Source organism: Pleurodeles waltl, chromosome 7 (genome assembly GCF_031143425.1).
Source record: "Pleurodeles waltl isolate 20211129_DDA chromosome 7, aPleWal1.hap1.20221129, whole genome shotgun sequence".
Classification (NCBI taxonomy): domain Eukaryota; kingdom Metazoa; phylum Chordata; class Amphibia; order Caudata; family Salamandridae; genus Pleurodeles; species Pleurodeles waltl.
The window spans coordinates 550,379,274-550,403,193 of NC_090446.1; the positions used below are offsets into that span (position 1 = coordinate 550,379,274).

The following is a 23,920-nucleotide window of genomic DNA, read 5'->3' on the forward strand; positions in this document are numbered from 1 at the left end:
AGTCGGCACAGATCTGCAAATCTGTGGATATTCTGCTGAAACCCATTCAGGTTAGGAATATATAGATGTATGAAAATGCTTCCTCCATCAGTTATTCCTAGTTTAACTACTACCAAATTTATGGCATTACAGATATAACACATTTGACAGATTTGTTTGTATATTCTTACCTTCACACTTTCCCATTTCATTAATCTTCAGGTACCCCTCTCCATTTGCAGTGAGCCATGTCATGCAGGTTATAGAAAAGCAGCTATAGAAGGGAAGCCTAGATGTTGCTTTGCATGTATCCTATGTTCAGAAGGGAGCATTACCAACCAAACAGGTGGGTCACATTATGATCTTTACTTTAAGGTATTTAAAGAAGTATAATTATATTGAATAAGTACATGCTGGAAGTTCAAAGTCAATATTTTTAGGCCTGGCCTTTAAGACAGCTTTAGCGCTCTCACCAGAATATTGTTTTTCTAAAAATCTATACAAAGCACAAACAAAGCAAAGTAAGACAATTGTGAATTAAATTATCATTCATGTTTAGCTTCTGTCAGCTACAGCATACTGTATGGGTTATCACTCTATAGCTATTGCATTCACATTGAGAGACTGCATAAGGCCTTTGCACATTGTCATATTTGCGTAAAAACTGTTCCTTTCTCTTTAGTGACGAAACATATTCAATGTGTAGTTTAATTTATTTTTATATATTACCTTGAAATAATTGCAGATTATTTTGCCTGGAGGTTGAGTGGCCACTTAGATGGCCATTTATTTTCATCTCCTTTTTATAGTTGCAATTATAAAGAGTTTAAATGACCATGCAATGCTGTAGCTGCCTGTAATTTGAGGGAGTTATTCACAAAAGGCCTGCGCTGCCTGAGCGTCACTCTTTTAGACACTCTAGTGGTGCAGGCCTCTCAATCATATCTATGAGGTAACACAAAGCCACCCTGCATGGCTTTGCATGGCCTCAGAGATATGGAGTAAGGTAGGGCAGTGCAAACCACTGCGTTGCCTTATTCTGCATCAAGGAGGTATTCCATGGGTGTTGAAGTTGGTGTTCCCATGCAACACCCATGGATTTTGACACTGCCCCAGATTTACGAAGTCACATAAACCTGGGGCAGCGCCAAAACCATAAGCCTCTCCAGAGCAGATACAATAAGGAGAAATGTTTTCATTTCTCCGAGTTTTTCCTCTTTCCATGTGTGCTGCATTCTGCACCACGCAGAATGAGGACAACGCCTCAGTTGGTTGTTTTTGTGCAGGAAGGTGCCCTTTCATACACAAAAACAATCCTCCCAACAACGCAGACACCCTTGCACCATGCTGCAAGTGTTCCTACGTTGGAGCTAGGCGGCAAATTCTCTGCCATCTAAAAGGACAGGAATGCACTAGATCTCTTAAATACAGAGCATCCCTGCCCTTTCGATTTGGCATAGGGCAGTGCCGCAAAAAGATTTGCAGTGCTGCCCTACACCAAATCTTTGTAAGTGAGGCCCTGAGGTTTTTGTATTGTGGCAGCTTATTCTTATCTTAGTAAAATGCAGGCACAACTGAAACAAGTATCTAACAAACAACGGTGGTAAATAGCCACATCAGTGTATGGTTTTAAATAAAAAAATATACCAACAATTTGTAATGAGAAATTTAAAAAAGGCAATTACACAAGAATGTGAAGACCAGATGTATTGGTTTTACTTCTGATTGTTACTGTTTGATCATGGCACATGATATCAGAACAGTGTACTGAGATGCAGGTACTGAGATGCACAGTGGAAAAGAAGCAATTTGGATTGACATTAGTGCATTTATTTCTTATCTCTTGTAAGAAATATTTTGACCTTGTGGTATGCATAGTCTGGTGGTTCAAATGTTTCTTCTGCCCTGCCCAGTGTCCAAAGATAGATCTAGATTGGCAACATCGTGCTAAACAGTACTCTTCTTAAAGTTATTAAGGGGCATGTTCATCAGTGTGTTGTGTTGCTCTTGTGCCAAGCAAGGCCAAGCAGCACTAAAGTATGATTTATTAAGCCTCACAAAGCCTCCTTGCATGGCCCTGAGTGGCTTGATAAATCTAGAGTAACATAACACAGCGCAGATCACTGTGTTGAGTTACTCTGTCCGAGGGAGGTGGTCCACACATTCTGCAGCACATTTAGGGCCTCATTCTGACCTTGGCGGGCGGCGGAGGCCGCCCGTCAAAGTACCGCCGTTAGAATACCGCTGCGCGGTCAAAAGACCGCCGCAGTAATTCTGAGTTTCCCGCTGGGCTGGCGGGCGAACGCCAGAAGGCCGCCCGCCAGCCCAGCGGGAAACCCCCTTCCACGAGGATGCCGGCTCCGAATGGAGCCATCGGAGTGGAAAGGGTGCGACGGGTGCAGTTGCACCCGTCGTGATTTTCAGTGTCTGCTATGCAGACACTGAAAATCTTGGCGGGGCCCTGTTAGGGGGCCCCTGCAGTGCCCATGCCATTGGCATGGGCACTGCAGGGGCCCCCAGGGGCCCCACGACACCCGTTACCGCCAACCAGGTTCTGGCGGTCAAAGCCGCCAGAACCAGGCTGGCGGTAAGGGGGTCGGAATCCCCATGGCGGTGCGGAGGATTCCTCAGTCCAGGGGAAAACCGTCGGGAAACCGCCGGTTTCCCTTTTCTGACCGTGGCTTTACCGCCGCGGTCAGAATTGGCCTGGATGCACCGCCAGCCTGTTGGCGGTGCATCCGCGGTCCCCAGCCCTGGCGGTCCATGACCCTTTTTGCAGTAGTACCCCCACATTTTTTGTCTTCCTCCTCCTGATTTCTCTGTCCTATTTCTGTTGGCTTTAGGAATCTATGCACTTTACCACTGCTAACCAGTGCTAAAGTGTATATGCTCTCTGTCTCATTTTTGTGACGATTGGTTTATCCACGATTGGCTAGTAACTCCCTAGTGTAGTGCACCATGTGTGCCCAGAGCTGGTAAATCAAATACTACTATTGGGCCAGCAGCACTGATTGTGCTACCCACACGAGTAGCCCTGCCATGGACCTGCCACTGCAGTGTCTGTGTGGGCAGTTTTAAACTGCCATTTCGACCTGGCCCAAACCTTCCCTTTTACTATATATAAGTCACCCCCAAGGTAGGCCCAAGGCTGGCCCATGAGCAGGGTGCAGCGTATTTAAAACGTAGGACATATACTGGTGTATTTACATGTCCTGACAGTGAAATATTGCTAAATTTGGTCTTCACTATTGTAATGATTCTATCTCCCATTGGGTAACATGAGGATTGCTTTGACGTATCTTTTATATATAATTTCCCATTGGGATCAGATAGAGATATTGAGTTTGAGGTATCTGAACTCAGAATTTAAAAATACATCTTTTGGTGGAGTTGGTTTTTGAATTGTAAGTTTGAAAATGCCACTTTTAGAAAGTTGGTGTTTTCTTGCTTAACTATTCTGTGCTTCTGCCTGGCTGTGGAATATATGTGAGGGTCAGGATGACAGTTGGTCTGTTTGTGTATTCTCTCTAGACAGTGATGCACAGGGAGCTGAATTGTGCCCTGCATATCCTGATGGGTTTTCTTGCTCTAGAGGGTTGGGAGGAGCTAACACTTGCACCTGAATAGGGTTGTGCCTGTCCCTACACAAAGCAGTCTCCAACCCCCTGGAGTGTGTCTCGGGCCAGTGCAGGAAAAACAGGGTCTTGTGCATTAAACAGCTTCTCTTTGAAGTGTGCCTACTTCAAAGGCAGAGATGGATATAAGTACTGGATGTCTGACCCCACAAATTTAGAATCCTTCTGGAAATTCTGACAGGAATAACAGATGGATGCCTGAGGAGGGATGGCCACTCTGCCTGTTGCTTTGTTGTGCTGGCCTGCTGCTTGCTGCTTCTGTCCTAGGAGTGAAAGGACTAGACTTTGCTTTCTACATTCTGCTTCCAAAGGTTCTCCAAGGGCTTGGACTGAGCTTGTCTCCTGTTAAGAAGTCTCAGGGACATCAAAGACTTCATCAGCACTTCGGCTCTCTTGCTAAAAGTCCTGTGTTGCCAAATGGTGACAAATCCAGTTCCTGGGCCCTTGTGAGTGAGTTCTGATGCGACCAAGAAGAAACCAAGCACATCGACTCCAGAGCGACTTCAGAACCTGCACTGCTGCAGTGCCTCAGAAGTCCCATCACAGCGTGAGTCCTGAGTGCGGTATCACCAACATCAATGACACCTGACTGTGCCACAGCACCTCTGGTCACAGGGTGTGATCGCAACACTGCAAAGTCAACGCCTTGCATCTTGACCTGTTGGACTCATCGACCCCTGTCTTGTCTTAAGGAACCAATGCCTCGCCACCAACGCAGCATCACCTCCCCTGCAACTGTAAGGAACTGACGCCTCACATACCCTGCCTAGAAGTAAGGAACCACCACTTCACCCCCACCCCCGGAAGCAGTAAGAAATCAGTGCTGCACCAGCTCCATAAATGCCTCACTTCCCCAACTCCGTGCAACATCTTTGTTTCCTCATCATTTTCCAAGGTACTTAACCTGGGGTTCGTGCGACTCCATGACCGGCCCGCACTCCCTTGTGAGTGGCATTGAAATGTTGGGATCTATTCTGCTGAGATGCTGTGATAGCCCCAGTTGGAGGTATTGTGCTTCAAAGCGTTTTAGTAAGATTTAATCTTATAAAGTGTGCATCTTTACTTGTGTGATGTTGGATTTTTGTCATTTTGGTCGTGTTTTACTCAGATAAATATTGGCTATTTTTCTGAACTAGTGTTTTCACTGTGTTACTGTGTGTGTGTGTGTGTAGAAATACTTTACATATTGCCTCTGAGTTAAGCCAGACTGCTCATGCCAAGCTACCAAGGGGGTGAGTAGGGGTTATCTTAGCTATGTGACTCCCTTCTGACTAGAGTGAGGGTCCCTTCTTGGACAGGCTACAAAGCACTGCCCAGTAGTGACCCCATTTCTAACACGTAGAAAGAGGAAAATGCCTCAGACTATTGTTTTTGTGCAGGAAAATGCCCAGTCCTACACAAAAAACAATCCTGTCTTCAATGCGGGCATCCTTGCAACACAGGGTAAGGTTGTGTGCATTGGTGCTAGGCAACCAAAAGGGGGCCAGCACAAGGAAAGGATAGGTATGTGCCGTATAATGTTAAATACTGCACATTCCTGCCTTTTCCCATTTGTGCACTGCAGCAAGGTGGGTTGTTGTACTACACTGCATGAAAACTTGATAAATGTGGTCCTTGATTTCTTGAATTTTTGGTAACTATGCCAAGCATAAGGCTTCTCATTACAAGGGAGGAAAGAACGCTCACAGAAGTAGGAAAAATCATTGAAGTCTCCTTTTTGTCAGAAGCAATGGTCTCGTTAGTCATATGTACATGGTTTGCCTTTGAATCTACAATTCATGCTGAATATATTCATTCATATATTTCCAGAAGTTTTTTTTTTTTTTCTGAGCTCTGTTGAGACTGTGTTCACAATTGGCATAGTAGACTCCAGTAGTGCCTGATGACAATATTCCTGCACTGGAAAACTCAGGAGTCATTTGTAGTGAAGATTAACAATTTAAGATTTATGGAAACAAAGTATTTTATTTTTGAGATGGTCAATCACATGCCAGGTTGCTAGGCGTATCAGGATATTTAAAGTGCAAACCTTAAAGTGTGTGGCTTTTATTAATTCAGACATTATAGCATTTCTCAAATATACATTCAGACTCTAAGCTCTTATACACTGCTTGGTGCATAATACGACTACTTAATACTGGGAAGCCAAGCAGTTTTAGAGAACAACACACAAGAAGGCTCAGACTCAAACAGAAGATGTGCCCAAAATGAATGACCAGCATAAGTGAGATCAGCATTAAAGTGGCCTTTTTAGTAAAGCTCTTGTTATCTATCTTCCATGACTTAAAAAAGGCAAGAAAGATTATTTTTACTGATCTAAACTCAACCATTAACTTCCTTGGTTTTCTTGACCAGGCAAGTGTTCTTGTTTTTGATGGACCAACAAAAGAGGCTTATTATCAGATTATTTGATAAGCAGTGATTGTCAGAACCCCTTTCAAGAGGGGCATGGCACAAACAGAGCTTACTGGGCCCAGTCGTGTCAGTTGTGGGCTTTTATTCCTTCTGTCCCAGGGACTGACTTATTGTGGGCCCAGAGTAACTGGGCCAAATACTAACCCTTTGGCCCTTGACTCTCAGTGGTTTCATGGGTCGAAGGGCACGGGTCAAGCAGTTCAAAGCTATTGAGGGGAGGTAGGTACAAGTAATCTGAAGGCACAGAACTGAAAACCACTCAGAGTGACCCCAATGAGTTGATGATTCATTCCAAACCCTGCCTTTAACAGGACAGCATTATTTATTATACTTGCAAAACACGGCATACTAAATATTCCACATTACAAGTCTCTAAAGGCTAGTGCCCTAGCAACGCTCTCAGCAGTGTTCTCCCCAATGGGTCGTATTACTCCTCCTCCTCGCTAGCAATTGTGTCTCCGATGGTTCTAAGGAGGTGACCCACAGATGCTGCACTCAATACCATTGCACATCAAGTTCAGCTTTCTGTAGCATTAACTGCCAACCTTGTTCAAGTCTTAAAAGGGACTGCGGCCCTGCTCCAATCTTACCCAACTGTGGCCCAAAGGAGTGTTCGGGAGCTGGGCCCCTCTTCCGTGCTCCATGATGAACAAACTGCACTGCTTCCTCTTGTAGTCAATGGGGCAATGCGCTGAAGTGGTCGCAGCCAGCGATGACTTCCTGGTGCAAAGACATCTCCTTTGGAGTTCATCCCATTAAGGTGATAAGGGAGATGGTTTTGCAGGGCAGATACTGACTTTGATCCTGAGGCCCTCAGCTGGTCACTGAGACTCCTTGAACATGGGCGACAGCCATGACAATCCCAGTGTCCCCCTCCTGTCATTAATGTGTCATGGGCACAAACAATATCCGTAACAAGGTCAGTTGTGTCAGACAATGTCCCTAGTTGCCTTAGTGGCCCCTCCCGTTATACAGGGGTAATCTACATGGGTGACAGCCCCAGTGATGCCCAACAGTGTCCGTCGACCCTTTCTGTCATACAGGGCTCTCAGACATGGGCAACTGCCCCAACCATGTCATTTGGACTGGGCAATGACATGCAACTTCACAGCAGCCCTGACAGAGTTGCCAGCTCCTACAAGAGGGTGAATGGCTCTCTTGCAATACCTGACTGGACTGGGCTCATCAGACTCTGCTCACCAGGATCCACTCACAAGGGCCCTTCTTGGCCTTGCCTCCCTTCAGGCTCTCTCCTCACCCACACAGGGCACTTGGTCTTACAGCAGCTCGAAGTCTTGGTAGTCTCCTTTCTCCTGATAAACAGTGCTGTTGAACAAAGCGTGGGACTCATGCTCCCACCTTTATAGTCTAAATCCAGACAGAGATGTGATTTAGTGTCTGGTTCTTTGAAAATCAGGTTGTGGTTGCAAACTCCTCTGCAGTGCTCTCTCCTCTGTCCTCTCCTTATTCAAAGGGACAGACTGTCACAGCAAGAGAGACTCCAATTCTGAATGAACCACAACACAAACCAAGGGAGTAATTGTGGGGCTCATCTGGCTGCCAACTTCCTCTGACATATGCATCATAAACGTTCAAAGGCCGAAGCTTTCCTCTTTCATGATTCCATGGTCCTACAGTGCTAACCTTATGAGACCCTCAATCTCCTTGACAATGACCCAGGCCCACTGACCATTAACTCTTCTTGGACTCAAAGAGACCTTTGAAGTGCACATATAATGCTGTGCCCCCTTCCTTCCATATGTATGTTCTCCCCCCAGCCCTCAGGAATGTCAGCAAACCACATTTCTTGTCTGGGGGTTGCCGTTCTCACCTCCACAAGCCTGCCCGGGCCTGGGGCTTCCAGAATGAAAGCCATAGGCCTCTGTGTTATGTACCATGCACAGGCACACAAACATCCCACCCTGCACACACAAGTATAATGCACTGTCCAGGCCTACACACAATCCATGCAGACTAATGGTGAGTTAAGTAGATAGCAGCATAACTTTTCAAGAGTGGGCAGGTAGTCACCAGTCCCCCAATAACACAGGTGAATAGGCCAGTTAACAATACCAACTATTTAGCTTTAGGTAAGGGCAATAGCCCTCTGCCACTATGAGGGTAGTGATTACTGAACTCATTTGGGTCAAATAAGCCCATTACCATGAAACAGGTGTCCATCATGGTGCACATGCGTTATCTGTGTTCGCCCATCTCCAAAAATCAGGATCTCAGATATCAATGCAGTGGGGCACTCAGGGCGGGTAGGGGTGCACGTCTGTCACCATCTGGAGTATTTTTCCTTCCCCCCAGTAATTACATTAGAATCAGGAGTATCATGACTCAATTGAACCATTACTAACTGTCCCTTCCTTTTCCGTTTGTGATCAAGTCAACATAGAACTTTGATAGTCCCCCAAAACAAAAGATGTGTTGTCATTTCTGATCTTATTAGCAGGTGTTATTTGTAAATGGTCTTTAGTCTTTCTCCAATAAATGAGCGTCGAGAACAACCTGGAAATGAATGACATGACTGAATTTGCCATTCTTCTACTGTGTTTCATACTTGCATTGAGGACACCGCTGGACTTTCAACTGGATCAAAAACAAAAAATCATTTTTGCACATAGTTAGATCCAGTGAAAATAATCACTAATGTAAGATTATGTTGCACTTCTAAAAGGTCACCTGAATAAACTGACCAGAACCTGGCAGCCTGAGGAATGTCAGCTACATTAATATTATTAGAAAGGAGGTGAGCAGGGTACTCCTTATTTCAACTTTATCACTGTAGTCACATGTCCAACCCCAGAAACCTTAGAGCTCTAGAAATAATATCAATGTCTTTACTCATTAGGTATGCCAGCACACCAATTCACAAAAGTTCTGTGTGGTGAATGGAGGTAGGTATTCTTATGGCCACCAACTCTGTAACCTTTGATCAAAACTCTGAAATACTGTCATGGAGGTCAGCTAATCATTTAATCCTTGAGCTACTGGGCTTCTCTAAGATTGCCATTATCTAACGTCCTTAAGCCAGCTAGAAATCCTGAAAACTGGAGTCCCACACACACTTTTGAGCAATCTTACAGGATGTTTGTGTTTCTACCCACACCTATTTCATTTGAAGGAACTTAGGGGATAGATGTGTGATTTTGGCACATTTTGTGCGCCATTTTGAAGCTTCTCACTATATTTAAAGCAAAATACAAAGGTCTTTAAAGGTTCTAGGGCCGTCCAGTTTGAGGAGAGCCTGAGATCCACATGAGCTCCATTTGACAGTGGCCTTTCTGTATGTATGCAATTATTATTAGCTAAAAAAACACTCTGGCATAAAAATAAAATGTTGGAAGGTTATTAATTACCTCTTTTCCATGTAATCCATACAATCAATCTTTTAGAACCTATTCTTTGGATATGGCAGATGCATATTAAGCTCTTTCCTTCTCTATCAAGACTCACTTTGCTAACTACTGTTAAATCAGTTGTTAATGATGCATTTCCCTCCCCATGGGTCTTGCAGCGGAGTGAACCAACATTGCACACTTCAGTTTAAAAAGAATGTTAGTGATATCAAAAAACTGAATCTTAACTTTACGTTCTTCTTCTCTGATATATTATATGCAAGGCTGTCTGAGCATTCTTTTTTATTCCCCTACATATTTCCTTTATTGACGAAAGGCTAAGGTTTGATTGCAGTACCATAATATCACATATTTGATGATCTGCATACATTTATAGTACATTGAGTCATCATTGTTTTAACCTCCTTTTAGGGCACATCATGAGCTTTCATCATTGATCAACCTTGTAAAATCTTTAGATGATTTTGGGGTTTTCTGAAACTACTGTTCCAAATACCCAATGACGCCCTGTTCATTTTTACCTTTTTAGGGTAAACTAATACACTAACTATGGCAACAAATCCTCATCATTCCGGTTGCACCAGAGCTACATGAAGACTTTTAGAAAAAACATTGAAAATAATTGCATTCATGATTTCTCTGAGTTTCCCTCCTGTTTGAGACTAACAAATGCTTCCCATTCAGTTTTCAGATAACAACTGCTCAACTGATAAAACTTTCAGGTCAATCATGATTTATTGCAACTTAACAGGAAGTAATCATAATTTGTAAATAAATTGTTAATGATGACGATTATCTCATGCAATATGCCCAGATGAAAGCTCACATGTGTTTCTTCCACTGTGGTAGATAAATCTTTGTCAGTGCTAATAACTTGAATCAGTTTGTGTAAGGTCAGTTTCTTAGGGAACCACAGATCTAGTTTTTGAAATATAATTTAGAGCTAGATCTAGAGGTTGACGGATTACCAGCGGCCACCTCTGTATCTTGACAGGAACGACTGTTATCATGGTGGTTCCTTTCAATTTACAGAAGGTTTGGTTGGCTGGGTGAGGGAGTGATTATTTTGTTTCTATTACTCACCACTAGGTCTTACCTGGAGTTCATGGACAGAAAAAAGGACATCACTTTACCCCACTCAAAAAGGGCAGGCAGTGTAAAACCTTTCGTCCATAGGACCCTACTCCATCTGGCCATCGAAGGAAGCTTTCCATGTACCGAACCAAGCCAACATGGTCTTCTTACACAGAAAACTGACGTTTCCGCCCAACCCTAAATAGTATGGGTGGACCGTCATATGGGGAGACAAGGTAACCCATTATGTATGCAATGGAGTACTCAATCTGCCAAGCTATAAATCATCCCTTAATGTCGTCTAAATGTATTGATTGCCTTTGTGATCCTGTTGGGGTAAAAAAGTTATTTACATGGCAAAAGACATGTACCCCTATCCTGAATGCCACAACTGTACTGATTTCTGGATCCCTAAAGTTGTCATAGGAAAACATGAATCATGCATGTGCGCCATGACATAGGCCTATCCTATGAATTGCAAACTAGTTGGATCAAGAAGGGCACCTAAAGTGCTACCCTCATAGTTGTGAAACGCTATTGCTTTTACCAGGAGCTAAGGAGAATGAGGACAACAGTGGCAGCATTCTATGTAATGATCAGTAGGAGTGAACAGGTCCTTTTTAACCTGTGTCATTAGAGTGAGGCCTACAGGCTCACTCATTTAATATTCTGCTACTGTGTGCTTAACTCACCTTTTGGCTACATTGGGTTGGTGTGACAGCTATGCAGCACATGGGTGGTGTATGTGTGCTGGGTATATGAGTGCCTGGGTGGGGTAGAATACAAGGAAAATGCACTTCTGTGTAGTGTGTGCAGGTAAAATGCATGTGCTGGATGTATTTACGCCTGTGAAAGGTAGAGTACATGATGGATGTAGTGCTGTGCAGTGCAGTGCGTGCACATTAAAACCCTGTGCTGCATGCTTCTTAGCCTTAGTGATACAATACATGAAGGGTATAGTGCTGTGCCATGCAGTGCATGCATGATAAATCCATGTGCTGGATGTGTGTGTGCTTGTGAATGGTACAGTATGTTGGAAAATGGGTTATTGGTAGGGCAGGTAGGTACCTACACCTAGCAACAAGCCACTAACCTCCACCTAGGTACAGTTAGGTCTCAGTAAATTAATCCCAGCTCAACCCTTGGTAGCTTGGCAACGAGCGTCAAGGCTTAACTTAGGAGACAAAGTGTAAAGCATTCAAATATCACAAAACAGTAATTAAATAAAACACAGGAAACAGCTTAAAAATCCAAAACCAATTTATAAAAATAGTTTATATTTTTATCTTTAAAATTACACAAAAACGATTAAAATCGGTTCAGGGGAACCGGAGATATGAATTTTTAAAGTATTATTATTTTTCTAGCGCTTAGAAACAAAAAGCGCCAATCGGGTCATCTGGTTGCACCAGGACCGGGACAAAGTCAAAGTTTCAGGCCGACCGCGATGGAGCCCTGCTCAGCTACAGGTCGCGGGAGGCCTCGGTTAAAAAGTTACCTTCTGACTTAGTCTTTATTTTGAAGTTTTTCTTCACCGGGACGAACCTGCCAGTTGAATCCGACCTCCTGGAGCCCTTGTCCGGATACGCGATGTGGGTTTCCTCGGTGGAGACTTTTACCTTCGGACTTAGTCGTTTTTTCGAGATGAAAATCCTTCGACCGGGGTAAACCTGGATCTTGATCCGACGTCCATGGAGCCCTTCTCGGATACGATGGCTGGGAGGTCCCGGTCAACTTTTTACGTTCGGACTTAGTCTCTTTTTTGGATGTTTTTCTTTACCGGGACGAACCAAGAAGTCAGGCCGGGTCGCGGTTGAGGCAAGCCGGCTAGAATTTCCGCGGCGGGTCGGTCCCTCTCTGGAGCTTTTTTCCAAAAATTCTCAAATCTTTTCCAAACTTCTGGGGCTTCACCCAGATGTTCTTTTAAGGTTCTTTTGGTGTCCACAGCTCACCCCAAGGGTCCAGAAGTTCTGTGATGGTCCTTGGGAAGTGCGGACTTCAACTCCCAGAATGCACCTGGCGCAAACTCCTTTTTGGCCACTGGACAGTGGTCAGCTGGTCACTTTTTCAGGAGTTGGTGCAGGGGACTCTGGATAGCAATTTTTCACCTGTAGCAAACAGGGAGTCCCTCCTTGAACCAGTGGAAGCCAGGCAAAGTCCTTCTTGTGGTGAAGCCCAAGTGTGCAGCTGGTGCAGTCCTTCTGAGTGCAGGGTCCAGGTGCAGGCCAGGGGTCCAGCAGGGCAGTCCTTCTTCTTCTTTAGTTCCTTTCTTGTTGAATTCTGGAGGGGATCTGAGGCGTGGGTGCAGGTCTGCCAGTTTTATCCTTGCTCCTGGGTGAAAAGCAGGGGGGCCCTGGTTCTCCAATCAGGGACAGGGTCGTCCCCCTGTGATGACCACTTCCTGGGAAGTGTGGCAAAAATCCATCCCAGAAGGCAACAGTCTCTAAAAATCCAAAATGGATGAATCTGATTTTTGGAGGAGAGATCTGGCTGAGCCCACCCACTGGTGTGGCTAAAAATCATAAACACACCCCTCTCCTGCCCTCTCCTAATCTAATCAAGGGGGCACCTAGCTGTCTGGGGTTGCAGGATGTGGGGGTGTTGCTGGGTGCTCCAGATGTCCTTCTCTGCCTTTGAAGACCAGTTTTGCAGCCCTCCCCCTTCCTGCCTCACCATCTGCTGAGGGGAGATTCTCTCCCCCAAGCACATTCCTTTGTGTGAAGCCAGGCCACTTCACACCTCATTAAAGTAGCCTGGCAGAAGCTGCTGCAGGCTGGCCAATCAGAGCACAGCAGCAAAAACAATGCCGAGCTGAAATTGGCAACTTTTTAGGTAAAGTCTAAACTTTTTACCTGAACTGGTTATATTAAATCCAACAACCGGAAGTTGTGGGATTTATTATAACAATCAATTTGATACCAAATTCTTGGTATGTAACATTTAAGGAGACTTTAAAATTTAAAATAAAGTCTGCCCATTCTAGCCTATGAAGGCCATTTACTTCAATGAGGGAAAAACGAATTTGGCTGTTTTTACCTCACCAGGGCTTATAAATCTATTTTTATAAAGTCCCTGCTTATAGTTACATGGCACCCAGCCCTAGGGGCACATAGGGCACACCTTAGGGGTGACTTATATGTAAAAATAAGGTAGTTTAAGACTTTGGAAGTACCTTTAATTCCAAAGTCGAATTTGCATATAACTTTAATTTAAAAGCAGCCAGCAAGGCAGGCTTGCTTTTAAAATGACACTGGGCACCTCAGCAATGCACCTAGGTGTGCACCACCTATGCTGTGGTCCCTAAACCTACATGCCCTACCATATACTAGGGACTTATAGGTAGGTTAACTTAGCCAATTATAATTAGCCTAATTTGCATATCCATTTTACACAGAGCACTGGCCCTGGGACTGGTAAGCAGTACCCAGGGCACAGCCAAGAGTCAGTAACCACCAGTACCTATCCAGAAAGAGTGGGGGTGATCAGGCAAAAAAAATGACTTTCCTACACTGCCCCCCCCCCAGATGAAAGGTGATGGGTACTAACCTACACCCTGGTAGTCCTCATCAGCTAAGTGGAAAAACCTGGAAAGGCCATCTGCATTGGCATGAGCAGTCCCAGGTCTGTGCTCCACTGTGAAGTCCATCCCCTGTAGGGAAATGGACCACCTTAACAGTTTTGGGTTCTCCCCCCTCATCTGCATCAACCATCTGAGAGGTCTGTGGTCAGTTTGTACACGGAAGTGAGTGCCAAACAAGTAAGGCCTCAACTTCTTCAGGGACCAAACCACAGCAAAGGCCTCCCTCTCAATGGCACTCCATTTTTTCTCTCTGGGGAGTAGTCGCCTGCTGATGAAGGCAACTGGGTGATCATGGCCCTCTTCATTAACTTGTGCTAACACTGCCCCAATCCCTTCCTCTGAAGCATCTGTTTGCACAACAAACTCCTTGCTATAGTCAGGGGCCAGTAACACTGGTGCTGAACACATAGCCTGTTTTAGGGTGTCAAAAGCTTTCTGACACTCTGGGGTCCAAATGACGTTCTTGGGTTGTTTCTTGGAGGTAAGCTCAGTCAGAGGGGCCACTATGGTCCCAAAATTCTGAACAAACCTCCTGTAATACCCAGTCAGGCCAAGAAAGGCCCTGACCTGAGTCTGGGTTTTTGGAGCCTCCCAATCCAGGATAGTCTGGATCTTGGGCTGGAGAGGTTGTACATGGCCTCCACCAACAAGGTGGCCCAGGTACACAACAGAACTTTGCCCTATCTGGCACTTGCTTGCCTTGATAGTCAGGCCTGCTTGAAGCAGGGCCTGAAGCACTTCCTTCAGGTGGACCAGGTGGTCCCTCCAGGTGGAACTAAATACAGCTATATCATCCAGATAAGCTGCACTAAAAGATTCCAACCCAGATAGGACTCTATTCACCAACCGTTGGAAGGTGGCAGGAGCATTTTTCATCCCGAAGGGCATCACCTTGAACTGAAAGTGGCCCTCTGGTGTGGAAAATGCTGACCTCTCCTTAGCTCTTGGACTTAAGGCAATCTGCCAATATCCTGAGGTCAGATCAAATGTGCTCAGGAATTTGGCAGCCCCCAACCTGTCAATGAGCTCATCAGCTCTAGGTATGGGGTGAGCATCAGTCCTAGTGACTGCATTTAGACCTCTGTAGTCCACACAGAATCTTAATTCTTTCTTCCCACCTTGGGGATTAGCTTTGGGCACCAGTACCACTGGACTGGACCAAGGACTATCAGAGGGCTCAATTACCTTCAGGTCCAACATCTTAGCCACTTCAGCTTTGATGTTGGCCTTGACCTGGTCAGACAGCCTGTACAGCTTGTTCTTGACAGGCAAGCTGTCACCAGTGTCAACATCATGGACACACCAATTGGTGAGTCCAGGGGTCAGGGAGAACAGACTAGCAAACTGTCCCAAGACTTGCTTACAGTCTTGTTGTTGCTGATCTGTCAATTTGGGAGAGAGTACCACTCCCTCCACTGACCCATCTTTTTCCTTTGAGGACAGGAGGTCTGGCAGAGGTTCACCCTCCTCCTCCTTCCCTTCATCAGTGACCATCAGCATGGTCATGTCTGCCCTGTCCTGGTGGGGTTTCATCCTGTTTACATGTAGGATCCTGTGAGGATTCCTGGGGGTGCCAAGGTCCACCAAGTAGGTGACCTCACCTTTTTTCTCTAGGATTGGATAGGGCCCAGTCCATTTGGCCTGTAGTGCTCTAGGAGCCAGGGGCTCCAAAACCCACACCAGCTGTCCTGGGTGATACTCAGGCATGGTAGCCTTTTGATCATGCCAGAGCTTCATGAGCTCCTGACTGGCCTCCAGGTTTCTGCTTGCCTTCTTCATATACTCAGCCATGCGAGACCGCAGGCCTAGTACATAATCCAGCACATTCTCCTTGGATTCCTTGAGAGGCTTTTCCCAAGACTCTCTCACCAAGCACAATGGGCCTCTTACAGGGTGCCCAAACAGTAACTCAAAGGGGCTGAATCCAACCCCCTTCTGTGGCACCTCCCTGTAGGCAAACAGCAGGCATGGGAGGAGGACATCCCATCTCCTCCTGGGTTTGTCAGACAAACCCATGATCATGCCCTTCAGGGTCTTATTGAATCTTTCCACCAGACCATTGGTCTGTGGATGGTAGGGTGTGCTGAACTTATAAGTAACACCACACTCCTCCCACATGGCTTTCAGATAGGCTGACATAAAGTTTGTGCCCCTATCTGAGACCACCTCCTTTGGGAATCCCACTCTGGTGAACACACCAAGTAGGGCCCTAGCCACTGTGGGAGCAGTGACTGTCCGGAGGGGTATTGCCTCAGGGTACCTGGTGGCATGGTCCACTACCACCACAATGTACCTGTTACCTGAAGCAGTTGGTGGGTCTAGGGGACCAACAATGTCAATCCCCACCCTCTCAAAGGGAGTCCCAACCACTGGCAGTGGAATCAAGGGAGCCTTTGGCTTGCCCCCTGTCTTGCCACTGGCTTGACAGGTGACACAGGAGCTGCAAAACTCCCTGACTTTTTCTGACATTTCGGGCCAATAAAAATGGTTGACCAGCCTGCTCCAGGTCTTGGTCTGTCCCAAATGACCAGCTAAGGGGATATCATGGCTTAAGGTAAGGAGGAATTCTCTATACTTTTGGGGGACCACTACTCTCCTAGTAGCCCCTTCTTTAAGGGCCCTTGCCCCAGTGTAGAGAACTCCATCCTCCCAGTAAACCTTGTGGGTACCACTGGTATCCCCTTGTTCTTGCCTGGCAGCAGTCTGCCTCAGGCCCTCAAGAGTGGGACACTCTCTTTGTCCCTGGCACAAATCTTCTCTGGTGGGCCCACCTGCCCCTTGCAGTTCTGCCAAGTCAGGCAGAGTTTGCAGGGAAGGTGTCCCTCCCTCAGAGTTCAGATCCTCCCCCTCAGGGTTGGATTCTTCCTGACCCTCTGTACTTGTTGGGGCTGGCAAGCCAGACCCAGTGCCTTTTCTCTTTTTCTTGGAGGCTTGGCCCATTGTTCCAGGGTCCAAGTGTCCAGCATTCCCCTGTTGTGCCGCCTGTGACCTGGTCACAGCACACACCCATTCAGGGAGGTCCAGCATCTGTGCATGGACCCTTCTTTCCACTTCTGACCACTCAGATGCTTCAAGATCATTCCCCAGTAGACACTCTACTGGGAGGGCAGGAGCTACAGCTACTTTTTTAGGGCCAGTCACACCTCCCCATTCCAGACTCACCATAGCCATGGGATGGAGTTTGGTTCTGGTATCTGCATAAGTCACCTGGTGGAAGACACCAGGTAAGACCTGCTCTGGAGAAACCAGCTTTTCTGCGACCATTGTCACACTGGCTCCTGTATCTCTCAGAGCTTCCACTTCAGTCCCATTGACTTTAGGCCTCTGCCTATACCTCTCCATGATGGGAGGTAAGGTGGCCATAGTTGCAATGTCCACCCCACCCACGGAAACTAAGGTGACCTCAGTGTACCCTGATTCCACCCCTGGGCCAACTTCCACCCCCAACCCTACACTAGCAATCCCCTGGGATTGCCCACCAGTGGGGGGCTTCTTGGTGCAGATAGCATCTCCTCTTTTATGTCCTGGCCGATGACAGTCAAAACACTTGCCGGCCTTAGCAAGCTCCTGAAACTTTCCTGCTTTAGCAGGATCATAATTCTTTCCCTGATACCCTTTCCCTTTAAAAGTGAATTGGCTCGGGGCTCCCCCTCCCTGAGAAGTTTTTGGGGACTCTTGTGAGGACTCTTTGGGTTTTTTGTCATCTTTCCCCTGGTTCTTCCCCTGAGAAGAACCATGTCCTCCCTTTTTCTGATCACCCCCTGGGGGTTTCTGGTTAACCCTAGTTCTTAACCAGTCATCTGCTGCCTCCCCCAGCTCTCTGGGGTTGGTCAACCTAGAGTCTACTAGATACTGGCGGAGCCTCTCTTGGACACAATTAGTTAGAAGGTGCTCCCTCATAATCAAATTGTACAGCCCCTCAAAGGTACTTACCCTGTTGCCCTGTATCCAGCCCTCCAGTGCTTTTACTGAAATGTCCACAAAGTCCACCCAGGACTGGGTGCTTGTCTTTTGGGTGTCCCTAAACTTAAGCCTATACTGCTCTGGGGTTAGACCAAACTTTTTAGTCAAGCAACTCTTCATACTGGGGTATGAGTCTGCATCCTCCCCACTCATGGTTAGGAGCCTATCCCTCCCAGAGTTGGGAACTAACTCCCAAAGGAGTGAACCCCAGTACTGAGGCTTGACTTTCCTCATCTGGAGGGCCCTCTCAAAGGCCCCCAGCCACTTATCTATGTCATCCCCCTCTACATAAGCAGGAACCACCCCTTTGGGTAATCTGGGGGCAAAACCCCCACCCAGGGACACCTCAGTTTCTTTCTCGCTGCCTCCATCTTTTTTTTCTTTGCTTGCCCACTTTTTCTTTTCTAGGGCAAGCTTATCTGCTTCCAAAGCTATGTAGGCTAGCTGGGCTTCCAGCTCTCTTTCCCTGATGGATGGGTTCTCTCCTCCTGAAAGGACCCCCTTCCTACCACTAGCTTTGGGTCTGGCCCTAGTGACTGTATCCACTGAGGACCGTTCCTCCTGTTCCTCACTTGGGGTCTGATGCCTTCCCTCCCCTGAAAGGTTAGAGCTAGCATCTTCCCCTTTTTCTTCCTCCTCTGGAGCTTCCTCTGTCTCTACCTCTTGGGCCTCAGCCCATGCTGTCAGGGATTTAATCAGGATTTCCTTCCTGAGTTTAGTGGTTGCAGGCAACCCTCTTTCAATACACAACCACCTAAGCTGGACTACTGTCAGTGTGGGTAGGCTAGCCAGATCAAGCTCCATGGTTCCCTAGTTTTGTGTCAACAAAAACTTTTTGCAAAAATTGGTAACAAGAATTTAGAAAAATTACAAAAATTCAATAATTGAAATTAATCCAAATTAATTAAAAAAAAATTAAAATTAAAAATTAAAAACAATTTTTGCACCAGGACAATTTAAAGGATTTTTAATTTGTTTTATCTAAAACTGTAATGTAATATTGAACACAAGTACAGGATCCCGTCGCTGCTTCCAATTATGTTGGAAAATGGGTTATTGGTAGGGCAGGTAGGTACCTACACCTAGCAACAAGCCACTAACCTCCACCTAGGTACAGTTAGGTCTCAGTAAATTAATCCCAGCTCAACCCTTGGTAGCTTGGCAACGAGCGTCAAGGCTTAACTTAGGAGACAAAGTGTAAAGCATTCAAATATCACAAAACAGTAATTAAATAAAACACAGGAAACAGCTTAAAAATCCAAAACCAATTTATAAAAATAGTTTATATTTTTATCTTTAAAATGACACAAAAACGATTAAAATCGGTTCAGGGGAACCGGAGATATGAATTTTTAAAGTATTATTATTTTTCTAGCGCTTAGAAACAAAAAGCGCCAATCGGGTCATCTGGTTGCACCAGGACCGGGACAAAGTCAAAGTTTCAGGCCGACCGCGATGGAGCCCTGCTCGGCTACAAGTCTCGGGAGGCCTCGGTTAAAAAGTTACCTTCTGACTTAGGGGGTCATTCTGACCTCGGCGGTAAAAGGCGCCTACCGCCGGTCAGAAATCCTCCATAATTCCGCCGCGGTAACCCGCCACGGTCATTCTGACCCGCAGCAGCCAAACCTCCGAAAATCCGACAGCCACAACAGACCGCCAGACCAGCGGTCGGCGGAAAAGTGGAGGTGACCAAACCTCCACCGTCACGCCAACAGAAATACGCCCATGCCATTACGACCCACGAATCCACGCAGCGGTCTTTCAAACGCGGTTTTCCATTGGCGGTACACACCGCCGCGGTCAGAATACACACAAACAAACAAAACTCAGCCACATTGGCCAATTTGAATTCCACACACCTGATACACATACACACACCACTCCCACACACACAATACAATATAAAACACACACCCACATCACCCACAAACCCCTACGACCAAAAATTCAGAAAGAAGCACTGAGAGACACATCAGCGATCACAGAATACCATCACACAGAGGCACACTACACCATCACCCACACAATATCCACACACAAAACAACACACACCACCACACTCAACACACTTAACTACACATACTCCACCCCACACATCATACACACCACTCCATGGCACCCCAAAGACACCCCCGCTTCTCAGACGAAGAACTCAGGGTCATGGTGGAGGAAATCGTTCGGTTAGAGCCCCAGCTCTTCGGCACACAGGTCCAATACACCAGCATTGCCCGGAGGACGGAGCTATGGCAGAGGATTGTCGACAGGGTCAACGCTGTGGGACAGCACCCCAGAAATCGGGAAGACATCAGGAAGCGATGGAATGACCTACGGGGGAAGGTGCGTTCCATGGTATCCAGGCACAACATCGCTGTGCAGAAGACTGGCGGAGGACCCCCACCTCAACCCCCACAATTTACAACATGGGAGGAGGAAGTCTTGAACATCCTGCATCCTGACGGCCTCGCAGGAGTCGGCGGAGGAATGGATACTGGTAAGTTGAAGCTTCAATACTGCTTCCCCCCCACCTGCATGCCAAATCATACCCCAACCCTCACCCCCATCCTCGAACCCCACCCTCACCCCCACCACCATCCTCACCCCCACCCTCACCCCCACCACCATCCTCACCCCCACCACCATCCTCACCCCCACCCCCAGCACACCTATTCCCTGCCAATGTCTCACCATCACAACCCACACATCCCAAAACCTAGGCCTGCATGCGTCCACTAAGCATGGACACCCATCACCAAAGCATGCCCAATGCATATACACATCCCCCCCACAAGCCACCCTCACCAAAGCCCCCACACACGAATGCCAGCACTTGGGGACACGGGAACCCACAGATACACCCATATGCCACACATTGAAACTATAACCATACCTCTATACCCCTGCAGGACCCGACCGTCAACACACCGCCACGGAGGGCCCAGAATTCTCCACACCCCCCACCCAAGAGGCCGTCAGCGATGACAGCAGCTCTGTCGACCTGGACACTGATGACCAGCCCGGACCATCGGGGACCTCTGGACAGACGGTTCCCCTCACACAGGCACAGGCCACTACAGACCCAAACCCCTCTGGGAACACCAGCACAGCTCCCACCCAGCGGGCCCATGCCTCTGTCTCCAGGGCGCGTCAATCTGCGGTGTGTCTACCACTACAGGGCACCCAGGATAACCCACCACCCCAACAACAACAGGGACCTGGGGGCAGTGGTAGTGGGCACACCGGCCAGGGGGCAGAGGCCCAGGGAAACAGGGCAACTCGGAGGGCAGCTGTGCGACAGGGGGGGGACGGGCCCAGGGAACCCACTCTCCACGAGGCCCTCACCACCATCATGGGAGCATACAACCGCTCCCAGGAGACGATGGCGACGGTACTGGCCCGGTTCCAGGAGATCCAGGTACTGCAGGAGGAACACTATCGGGGGTACAGGGAGGACATCAGAGCCCTCACCTCCACCCTGGTTACCATGGTAGGGCTGCTGCAGGACCTCATCAACACCAGGACGGACACTCAACAACAACAAAGGGCCCCTGCCACTAGCCTGGACCAAGAACAGCCAACCACCTCCGCCGGCGCTAGTGGACAGGAGGCCCCCGCACAACAGCAGCCCACCAGACCCCCACCTCCTGCAGGAGAAGAACCACCCCGCGAGAGGGCCCTGAGATCTCGCAAGAAGACAGAGTAGGATGTCAAGACCCCCGCCAGCAAAGGATACCTCTTGATGTCAGCCCACTGTCCCACATTGTCACCCTGTCCATCCTTGAACTGCCCATGCTCCATCTCTCCACAGGCCTCTGGACAATGCACCTGTGTGACTGTTACTCTGGACTCTGCCATGGACATTCCTTCACCATAGCCCCCACCCACTTGAAACCACCCATCCCATTTTGAGCACTGAAATAAACACCTATTTTGCACAAAACTATCTGGAGTCTGGCTGTGATTTCAAAATATTGTAATTGACATGACATTGCAAATATGTCCTTGTACATAGTGAAGTCAACAAACAGCTGCCACAAAGCTGTAGTCCATGAGGAAACGAAGCACAGGACTCGTAGTGGGGACCCCAGATCTGAAATAGGGAGGGAAAAGCCACAACTCAGTCATCATACACTGGGGCAAATAGACAGGCAGCAGAGATGCAGGAGAGTAGTTCACATTTACTAAATTATGTTTGAATTGTTACCTGTGTCCTATTGGAAGTACTGTTCAATGATTCTGTCCCTGTTGTCTGTTTCAGCCCCGTCGTCTTCCTCCTCGTCACTCTCCACAGGTTCCACAGCTGCCACAACACCACCGTCTCGACCATCCTCCTGCAGGAAAGGCACCTGGCGGCGCAAAGCCAGGTTGTGAAGCATGCAGCAGGCCACGATGATGTGACACACCTTCTTAGGTGAGTACATTAGGGATCCCCCTGCCATATGCAGGCACCGAAACCTGGCCTTTAGGAGGCCAAAGGTGCGTTCGATCACCCTCCTAGTACGCCCATGGGCCTCATTGTACCGTTCCTCTGCCCTGGTCCGGGGATTCCTTACTGGGGTCAGTAGCCACGACAGGTTGGGGTACCCAGAGTCCCCCAATAGCCATACACGGTGTCTCTCTAGCTGTTCCATCACGTAAGGGATGCTGCTATTCCTCAGGATGTAGGCGTCATGCACTGACCCTGGGAATTTGGCATTTACATGCGAGATGTACTGGTCAGCCAAACACACCACCTGGATGTTCATGGAATGGTAACTTTTTCTGTTCCTGTACACCTGCTCCCTGTCTCTTGGTGGAACCAAAGCCACATGGGTCCCATCAATGGCACCAATGACGTTGGGAATATGTCCAAGGGCATAGAAATCACCCTTCACTGTAGCCAATTCGCCCACCTCAGGGAAAATGATGTAGCTCCTCACGTATTTCATCAGGGCAGACAACACTCTGGATAACACCTTCGAAAACAGAGACATCCCAGAAGCAATTCCCACTGTTGTCTGAAATGACCCACTTGCCAATAAATGGAGTACTGACAGGACCTGCACCAGAGGGGGAATCCCTGTGGGTTGGCGGATGGGGGACATCAGGTCGGGCTCCAGCTGGGCACACAGTTCATGTATAGTGGCACGGTCAAGCCGGTAGGTCAGGATAATGTGGCGTTCTTCCATTGTCGACAGGTCCACCAGCGGTAGGTACACGCGAGGATTCATCCGTCTCCTCGCCAACCCCAGCGGACGGTGCCTAGGAAGGACAACATGGAGCACAGAGTCAAGCAACCCACAGGTACGTACTCACAGCTTGCACAGTAAACGATTCTCTATGCAGTGAATGGCGTGTCTGAGTGGCTATGCAAGGCCTAGGCCTGTGTGACGCAGTTGAAATTGAGCCATGTGGACCCTCGAAATGGCGGCTGCCTGACCTGTGAAGTGTGACAATGGGATGTGAGGTCAATGCGCTGGCGTGGCACACCGCGGCGGTCGGCGGTCAAAGACCGCGGCGCGAAGCCGCATTGGTTAACATTGAAGCCTATGGGTTTCAGGAGCCAATGGCGAAGGGCGCCGGCGGTGGCGGTACGCACCGCCGCGGTACGCACCGCTGCGGGCGCGACCGCCATTTTCTATGTACTTATTCACTCGCGACTTGAACTTTCACAGGAGAGGACCTATACTGCAAGTGTTGCTGTGACCTCGGTCTGGAAGGGACAATGGCTGCTGCGCCTGGGGAAAGGGCCCCTGCCTTCACTGGAGAAGAGTTGGAGAAACTGGTGGATGGGGTCCTCCCCCAGTATGCGCTACTCTACGGTCCTCCAGACCAACAAGTGAGTTTAATTCAATATGGATTTGGGGCCACTGGCTGGCTTGGGGGCCTGGCGGGGGGCCTGGCGGGGATGGGGGGCATGTTGGGGCTGGCGG

At 47.8% G+C, this 23,920-nt stretch overlaps 1 protein-coding gene across 1 annotated transcript in view; it reads left to right on the forward strand.

Moving 5' to 3' along the window:
* LOC138246924 (vomeronasal type-2 receptor 26-like) overlaps nt 1-23,920 on the forward strand; it is a 234,444-nt gene that overhangs the window by 42,425 nt on the left and 168,099 nt on the right. Inside the window, exon 3 of the mRNA XM_069201671.1 lies at nt 202-325. Within this exon, the coding sequence (XP_069057772.1) occupies nt 202-325 (124 nt within the window). The remainder of the gene's footprint in view (nt 1-201; nt 326-23,920) is intronic.